This window comes from Halyomorpha halys, unplaced genomic scaffold, assembly GCF_000696795.3.
Source record: "Halyomorpha halys isolate HHAL.00 unplaced genomic scaffold, Hhal_1.1 Scaffold1113.1, whole genome shotgun sequence".
In the NCBI taxonomy this organism is placed as follows: Eukaryota; Metazoa; Arthropoda; class Insecta; order Hemiptera; family Pentatomidae; genus Halyomorpha; species Halyomorpha halys.
Window position 1 is genome coordinate 71,768 of NW_027105717.1, and position 9,442 is coordinate 81,209.

Below are 9,442 nucleotides of genomic sequence, written 5' to 3' on the forward strand. Positions count from 1 at the left end.
TGAAATAATTATATATTTTTTACTTATTACATTAGAAGTAATAAAAAAGTATATATGTTAGCCTCTTCCACCACATTTTTTTTCTTTGAGATTCTATTGCAATCACTCATCATTTTACCAGAAAAAAATTATATGACATCCGAAAAATATTGAGAGGAATAGAAAGGTCGGAGAAAACTCATTGAAATTCCTAAAGTCCAACTTGTGAAAAGAAAGTAGTAAGTAGTGATTCGTCACAGTAAAATATTATTAAAAATAGTAGGAAAGGAAGTAGGGTTTAAATTAAAATATTAAATAATACAAGGGTTGTATTATAATGTATCTTGTTTTAAAATTATTATTATTATATTATTATTTATAATATATCTATATATCTAATAATAATATCTATATATAAGGTTATTATATATTATTTATAATATATCTTGTTTTGTTGTATTTTTATCAACATTTTATTGAGTCTAAACATACGACATGACAACTAATTATGACTTTATAGAAACATTGTCATCATAATCTTGACATAACTGTTGCAATATTTTGGCTGCTCTAAAATAAATACAAACAATTGTTAAACATAAATATCCTCTTACTTCATATTATATATTTGTTAAAATTAGGCAGCTCTTTTTGCACATACAGATTTACATTTAGAATTTATACCTTACACACATTTAACTATTTACACATGCAATAATAATAATAATAATAATAAAATAGCTTTTTATTGATGTAAAAATTGAAATTATAAAAATACAATATAAATATTCACATTTCCTTTTCGGGAGTAATAGTCTTCTCCACTTCTTGGTGTGACCAGCCCTATTGGGAGGCGAGTTCTTTCCACTTCTCCTTCCAGACAACCCTGTACCTAGCAGCTCTTCACCAGAAGGGCCCTACCATCCTCAAGAACACATAGCTTCATCTTTTCTTTAGACGTCCACTTCTTCTCTGGAGTCCATTCTGTGGCAATGTTTGACCATCTCTCATTTTCGCACCGACAGAGATGCCCTGCCCATTTCCATTTGCTCAGTTTTGTCATCTTCAGTGTTTCAGTAAGTCCTGTTCTTTCTGAATCCAACCATTTTTTATTCAGCCCCTTTTCCTCACATTCACAATACTTTTTCCAACATTATTTTGCTACACCTGTATTTTATAGTCAGAGACCATTGGGCTAATGCAACTGTCGAAGATCTGCCTTTAAAAGTCAATACTTATTTTTCCTTTCATGATAAGCCTGAAGCACCAAAACTTATTCCTACGAGGAACTCATAACTAAGAGGAATCGGACCCGCGGCAAGACCCCCGGGGAGCCCTCAACATCATGGGAACATCGTCCTATATCATTTTTGAAATATTAGCTTAAAACGGGAAGAGAAAACTTTAAGATAGTTTAATCGAGCAATTTTTAAAAGGCACCTAAAATTGGAAAATGGTATGAAAGTTATATATATATATCATCGGTCATTTATTTCATACCTATTATTTTTAAAGGAGCAGATTCCAGAATTAAGTTTGTTTTCTACAAGCTAACTAGTGTGAACATTTTGCACAAATCAAAGGTTTGTATAAGATTTTAATACATTAAGGGTTCAGCACAACTTAGTTATTTACATTCGGTAATATTTGTTTGCAAAAAACATTTAAACATCCATATAATACATTTGTCCTTGATTTGGAAACTTGATTTTCAGAAATATTGTTGATATAACTAATATGTATTTAAAATAAGGTATGTGGGATATCAATCAAAGAAATAAGTTTTACTAAGTAAATTGTCTATTAATTTTTTTAATTTAATTTACAAGCATTAAAAATGGTAACCCTGACGAAAACATATAAAAATTTACATAACTATTAAGTAATAAAAAAATTATTGATAAATTTTTTTTTTTATTTCTATGTCTACTACTGATAGCTTTTCAAAAAATATAGGTTCTATAAAATAGGTTTTAAGTATTATTTCTACAGATCTCTATTTAAAAGAATATCTAATATTTTTGAATTAACAGAAATACTTCTTTGGAATGACTCAATTCATCCCTAATTCTAGTTAGCAAAAGGGCCTATGTGTATGGACTTTTATACAAAAAAAAAAAAAATACTATTTAAAAAAAATAAATACAAAACTGATTTAAATTTCAGAAGTTAATAACTTCCTTAAGTAAAAAAAGGAGAAAAAATACAAAACCAGTAAACCTAATTTATTGCTACCCTTTTGCAACTCCAACTAATGCAGGTCTCACAACTCTCTCGTGCAATTTATAACCGGTTTTGGAAACAACAATTACGGTTCCAGCAGCTTTGCCTTCAACTTCCTATTAAAGAAGTAGATATTAGTAATAAAAATGAAGTTTCCTAAAGCCTAAAAATTCATATCTGCTTAATTTACCTGTTGAAATAGTGCTTCATGGAGGTTAGGATCGAATTTTTCATTTAATGGACAAAGAGGAACAAGACCGTGTCTTTTAAATACCTGAAAAAAAATACACAATAAAACATATAACTTCTTATTTTCACTTACCTATAGATGAAATATATAGTATGGGGAAATATTAATGTTTTGTTCATAACTAAACCACTAAACTGTGTTTTATTAAATAACTGTGAGATATATAAACATTTTATAAATAACACCATCATATTTAGATCAATTGTTTTTATAACCTCCCCATATCTATGTATATCAAACATATGATATTTTAATTTTATAACAACTGCTATCAAGAAAAGTTCGAATCAAAGTTTTCAACAGAAATATACTTATAATGTTCTCTGATTCAAAATAATCATATCTTGCAAAATAGTTCATCTAGGACCACTGAATTTTTTTGCTTGAGATAACACAAAACCAAGTATCTATGAAAGCCCAGTCAATGATCTTAATTCTTTACGAAATAGGATAATTATAACTTGCAAAAAAAAAACACATATCCATTGTTGTCAGGGCACTGGTGCTTTGAAAGAAGAATACCAAGCATTTCTTAGTGCTCAAGGTGAAATATTTGGACATTTAATATGGCTGTAAAAATTAATGTTTTATTAATAAAGTTGTTGGAACACATATTCATTTATAATAATAATGTGAACCCCTACGACCCATGAAGAGCCATGGATTCAGTACTTTGTAACGAAGCACTGTTTTTAGACCAACGGTTATGCAAGGAGGTGATTTTCCCCCCAATTAAGGGTTCCCACTTTACGAGGCTGGGTGGACCTCAGGAGGGCTCCATAACCCAGTGGGTTGACCCACAGCTACAATGTAACATAAAATAATTATCTGTCCAGCTGGATTCGAACCCAAGTCCCTGGAGTTAGTAGCATTGTGTCTCACGACAGTGTCACCATGCTCCCTCATTTATTTATAACCTAAATGATTTATAATCATGAAAAGTTGTAGTTAACTCTTTAATAAAATGTAAATGAACATGTCTTCATACAAGGTTTTTTCCCTTATTTTGAGATTCTTCTTAATTCATATTTTCACTAAGGAAACAGCCCTTAAACTGAAACATCCTTCACAGATATCAACCTGAAAATGTCATCAAAATCAGGAGGTATTTTCCTCTGACTACTACATAGATTCAACTACTGTCAGACAGACTAATGTGTGAGATTAAAGGCAGTTATTACGAGATAGAAGCTTTCAAAGAGAAAGGATACATTTAGGAATCAAGTCTTCAGGATTGCCTATGGAAGCTTGTTTTAAATGACTTGCAGCGAGTATTACAAAGAGAGCTTCTCTAACACAATCTACATTGATATCTTGGCTACTCTAGTGGCCTCATATAAAATTAGTGCAGAACAAGAGGTTAAGAAGCTGAACGATGCGCCAGCATAGTGGTAAGATGGTGTGGGGGGAATAAGAGGATGGCCACAGTCAAATCAAAAGCCATGATGTAAAGTATATGGAAAATTTAAGTATTTACAGTTTGGGGGGGAGAGGGAAGGCAGGGAGAGAACTCCCACTGTTTTCAGAAGGCAATCTCTCCCTTCCCCTCCACCCTGAAGCCTGAGTTTTGCATGCTTAAACAGAGGCCATCCCCAGCCAACTTGTATCAGTCTCATTTGGGTTTGATCTCACAACTGCACAATCCTCCTAATTCTATCAAATGCCTTTCTTTTGTTTTTCTTTCTATTTTTATAAATCTATCTTTTAAATACACAATTCATCACCCTGTTTACATTTATTTTCATCACTTTAGAGTGAGTAGAATTAGTTCTAGACACGTACCATTTGTTATACCTACAGAATAGGTAACAGTTTTTAGTTGCATGAAAAATTTGGTCTTCAAATAGATGGAAAATGAACTGCACAATAATTTAGCACAGAGAATAATCATAAAATACAAGTTAGCCAGAAAAGAAGAATGAAATAAAAGACACCATTATTTATACAAGTGAGGTTAGCTTGAGAAGGCCTTAGAGAGACAGCCTCACGCACTCACTAGGCCAGTAGTGAGAATAGGTGGTTGTTTAAAAAGGGGGGAACATAGGAGGCCATGGTAATATTGATGTATTATGTATTTACACATTATCTTTTTTCCAAAACAGAACACAAGCCATCCTCCTAAAGAGCAAGACTGAACAGACAAACTCTATAAGCATGATACCATTTTGTGAAACTGAGTTAATTCTACTTAGGGGACCTCAAAACGTGTATTTTCATCAAAAACTCTAATTCAACATTTTGTACAATCACAATACTTCCCCTTACTATATATTCCATACAAAGGATTAAGTTCCCGAACTGAAAACAACTTAGAGAACTCAAAACAAGAAAAATATTCCCTCTGAAAGTGAGTCCGTGAACACCATGTTTAGTAAATATTCACATCTAAATATTTGCATTGTTGTGAGTTATTTAGATTATAATAAACAAATTTATATGTGTTCCAACTACTTTATTGATAAAACATATATATTAACATTCATATTAAATGTGTTCAAAGTTATTAAGACATTAGGACATAACTCCTGAGGAAAATATTTTCTTGTTTTGAAGTCCTTAATTCGTATTTTCATTTGAATAATTAACCCAGAAACATCCTGTATAGATAAGAGAAAGTAAAAAATGTATTTCCTAGATTAACATATTGCTTGCCTTTAGTTGATAATGTTTTTTTTCTTTTGTAAAACTCTGTTTCACTTAAAATCTTTCATATATTTGAACATAATATTTTTTAAATATACTTCAACTCAAAGTAAAAGGGTAAGGGAAAGTTTTATAATGCAAACACTGTAGTACATTTTTTTTTTAAATCAATGTACAATAGAATTAAATTACTAACCTTTTGAAGTTGTGCCTCCGTCATAATAAGACCTTCATAGAGACTCTTCAAATGCGGATTCTTATCAGTAACCTCTTCTTTAGGGACACTTTCAGTAGCTTTTCCGAGCACATCAGCAACCTAATTTAATGAAACAAACAGTTATCAAAGTGAAATTTGTAGTATCTTTCTAGATATATTAAAATCATAAAGTAACAAGTATACATATTTAAATAAATAATATTACTACTAACATAAGACATTTTATTCATGTTCAATGATACTGAGCCCTATAAATATTTCTTAAACTATCTTTGAAACTTCCAGCAAGAACACTGGAGTATAGAGTGACCTCTTGGGGATTTTCCATCATAATTAGACAGTGGTTAGACTTTCAATTACATCCTCTCTCTATTTATTCATCAAACTCTTCCATTGTGTTTCCTAACAATTAACAATTTTTCAGTTGATCAAATCAATAGTTCTTCCGTAAGAATGAAGAAAAACATAGTATGGGTTCATTCCTGTTCTTGAAATGTTTTAAGTTCTTTAGTTTGTTTTGTATGTACATGTAAAGATTGCTATTTCACTTCATGAGGGTAATATTACTTCCAGTACACAGAATATTTGTAGAAACAAGACCGATATAAGTATATTATTTATTATTTTAGAGAAGAATTCAACTTTAAAGAGCGAACAATGAAATATTTCAGCATTTTTTTTTTTCAATTTTATTTTAACAAGTTTATAAATATTCATAATTTTGATAATTCCGGTGTATTAAGATTTTTCAAATTTAAAAATAAGGATGTTCAAATAATAATTTATATTATTTGAAACTCCCAGATGTACCAATGTTGCTATTATTAAATTTCACAATCTAACATAACTTGAAAATAAATTAATAATGTTATGATTTTTATAAAATAATTAAGTAGTTCAAGAACAGAAAAAAAAATCCAAGGAGACCCTCCCAGAACAGAACCACAGTTTAATGTGGTCGATCAGTCCTTCATTGGATCATCACAGCATCATGAAGCATCAACACATAGGGCATAGTAAAATAAGCTCATGTTTCAATAGTATTGGTAAATTTTCCACTATAACAATGAAAATATCACACCACAATAATTCCAAATATCACCACTACCACATAAAAAGAAAACTTAACAATTGTACATTAATACTCTACTTGATACATACAACTTGAATAGATTAAGTGTTAAATGAAAATTTAACATTATTGAATAATAGAGTATATGTTACCTCTAATAAATCTTTACAGAAACTTTGAATCCCATAAATTTTAGCATCATCGATTTGTTTCATAAGCCTCTTCCTCAAGTTTTCACCATCGGCTAAAGCCCTCTTATACTTATCCTAGAACATTCAAATATAAAAGACACTCCAAGAAGAAACATTACAACACAACCTAGTTATGTAAGATTTAACTACATTCAGCTCATCACGTTGCTTAGTAATTTCTTCTATGGTTTTGTTCAATTCATTCAATTGATTGGTTTCTTCTAGAGGCGTTTCCTTTTCATCAATTTTGGAACTTTCAGGTTTTTTATCTTCAGCCACAGAAGAAAAATTGAAGAGCCTATTCTTGAGAACTGAAAAGTGTTCAGGATGCTGATATCGCTTAATGTGATAGCTCCTACAACAAGAATAATTACAATAAAGACAATTTATTCAATTTTTTAAACGAGTAAGGACGAACTTCTTGAACGAAATGCACCTGCATAAACTTTTTGAAAAAGATCCTCGGCTGTCAACTGCATATTTGCACAGCCGCAAGCATGATGGTAATCTCGCCGACATTTGATTATCTGTCCTTATAAAGTAAAATATCTGAAAATATATTTCCGACAATGATGAAATCAACAGTAACCTTACGTCTTACGTTAATCTTCTTAAGGGTTATAAAAGAATACTTAATCCAGCCTTGATTATGAACTTACTAAATTTTGCTCGTCTTTAATTTCAATTCATTGTATAAAAAATAATAAAATATAATTATGTATCTTAAAATTTTAAAAACACTTCTTTAAAATTATTATACACAGGACATTGATAAACACATTTTTGAGAAGTTCATATTATATTTCTTATTGGATAGAAAAGAACAATTACTTCCATTATTACACTCTAATTTCTTTTAAAAAGCACTAATTAAAATTTACTTTAAACTAATAAATTTTTTTTTAGAATTCCTTTAGCCTGGCTGTAGAATGACTCACCCTGTAGCATTCAGGAGTTATTTCCTGAGTGAAACTTCCTAGGCGTTTCCTTGATTTCTGTGTTCTGTAAGAACTTCTGTTGGGAAAAAAAATTGCGTTTGTTTGCCAAAGAATTTTCTGTTGCCGATTCTACCGTGCGTTGCAGAATAAAAGGGGTGTTACTTTAAAAACTAATCAATTATTAATTTATTTTTTTTAGATTTATGTAATAAGTCAAGATGATGACTGATCATATTGGTGGAATAACTCTTAAATGGAATCCAAAAAACCTTGAAATACGAACGTTGTCATTGGAGAAAACAGAACCACTTGTCTTACAGGTTATTGTTTTATATATATTTATTCAACTTTTATGTTCTGCATTTAGATTTGTTATCAATACATTTTATTTTTACTTTCTTATTCATATAGGTGACATCACTTATAAATACTAAAGGACTTAGTATGAGGAAGAAGGGAAGGTCAAAATGTGCTCTTTCAAAAAGGTGAAATGATTACCTATTAAAACCCTGGTATTAAACAAGAAATGCTTTCTGTTGTCGAAGAAGTTAAGAAAACAAGTTTTTTTAATGTTCATTTTATGGCTCCTTTATTTCTTTGTGAAAATTGGTTCAGTGAAATACTTTTTCAATTTGAAAGAGTATTTGTGTCAACTGCCCAAATTTTTTTTTTAATCTTAAATATACCAAATTGTAATAGTTTTTTTACCTTTAATGTTATCAATACAAATATTTATCGAAGATTCCTTACTAATGAGGGATATAACTGTAAATTTCTAAATTTGTATTTTAAATCTATTTAACATTTCGATTTTACTCCTGCTTTGGGGAGGGGAAGAGTGAAGAATATGGTCCAGAACGCCCTACTATACATGGAATTCCATAGGCAGCAAGTCAATCAAAGAGCTAGTAGAGGTCCTTGTATCAAGTGATAATAATCTTCATAGGAAATGCAATTGTTTTCATGCTCTAAGGGGTTATGTCTCATTTGTTATTATATTCAAAATGTCAGGTTGGGCACAAGAGGTCGATGAAATCAAGGAAAGGCTAGGCTGTCTTTGTCTTTTCTCACTCTATACAAATCCCTTACTACAAGTACAGGACTGTAAAGATTAGGTAAGAAAAAATATATAATATTCATGTTCTAGGGTAAATAATTCTATGTGGACGTGGTTTGGTAAACAACTAATCGTTAACATTGTTATCTGAATATGATTTTCATTTATTAATTTTTTTTTTAGATTTACCCTCCTTCACTATACTTATTAAATGGATGTAATGTTTTTGGAGACCTAGCTGAGGCATGAGCCTGTTTGATTATCAGTCAACCGATAGTAGAGAGCTCCTCTATAAACTTTTTGAAAAAGATCCTCTGCTGTCACCTGCATATTTACACAGCCGCAAGCATGATGGTAATATCACCGACATTTGATTTTGAGTACCTATGGAATTCCATGCATAGTATGACATCCTGAACCATAGCCTTCCTCTTCCCCCCAAGCAGGAGTACAATCGAAGTTTTACCCACCAAAATGTAAGTTACACACAGAGTAATTCAATTTTAAATAGATTTTTTTTTTTAATAATTTATTTATTGATATTTACAACTGTATACACATATATACAACAAGTAAATTTGCTGTAGGTGACATAGTGACATGATAAAAACATGTGGAGAATCTGCTCACTGATAGAACTCCAATAACATTTCTAGAGGAGAAGATCTCGAGGCCATCTTCTTTTCAGGTGCCTAAAATGATTATTAGATAATGAAGGAGAAGCCAGGTTAGAAACAAGTGGATTTGGGTGGTTGAGAAATTTATTATGGAAGGAACGGTATCTGGTTCTGGCCAAATTGGCAACATATGGAACATTGAGGTCCTGATGGATGACTTGATTTGTGACAAAGTAAGGAGCATTAAGGATTTTG

At 30.8% G+C, this 9,442-nt stretch overlaps 1 protein-coding gene and 1 long non-coding RNA gene across 3 annotated transcripts in view; one reads left to right on the forward strand and one right to left on the reverse strand.

Moving 5' to 3' along the window:
- Positions 1-2,183: 2,183 nt before the first annotated feature.
- LOC106688368 (grpE protein homolog, mitochondrial Roe1) overlaps positions 2,184-9,442 on the reverse strand; it is an 8,016-nt gene continuing 757 nt past the window's right edge. The window contains exons 1-7 of one of the 2 annotated variants that reach the window (XM_024362270.2): positions 7,514-7,651; positions 7,012-7,124; positions 6,726-6,930; positions 6,537-6,650; positions 5,292-5,411; positions 2,393-2,476; positions 2,184-2,318 (exon numbers count right to left, since the gene is read on the reverse strand). In XM_024362270.2, coding sequence (XP_024218038.1) covers positions 2,211-2,318; positions 2,393-2,476; positions 5,292-5,411; positions 6,537-6,650; positions 6,726-6,930; positions 7,012-7,094 — 714 coding nt within the window. In that variant the 5' untranslated portion in view covers positions 7,095-7,124; positions 7,514-7,651 and the 3' untranslated portion in view covers positions 2,184-2,210. Of the gene's footprint in view, positions 2,319-2,392; positions 2,477-5,291; positions 5,412-6,536; positions 6,651-6,725; positions 6,931-7,011; positions 7,125-7,513; positions 7,652-9,442 lie in introns of those variants that run through there. The other variant, XM_067053284.1, reaches the window with a different exon arrangement.
- On the forward strand, positions 7,711-9,424 carry LOC136797249 (uncharacterized). Its single transcript, XR_010845090.1, has 3 exons — positions 7,711-7,833; positions 7,925-9,046; positions 9,158-9,424. It is a non-coding gene; the product is annotated as an uncharacterized lncRNA (long non-coding RNA).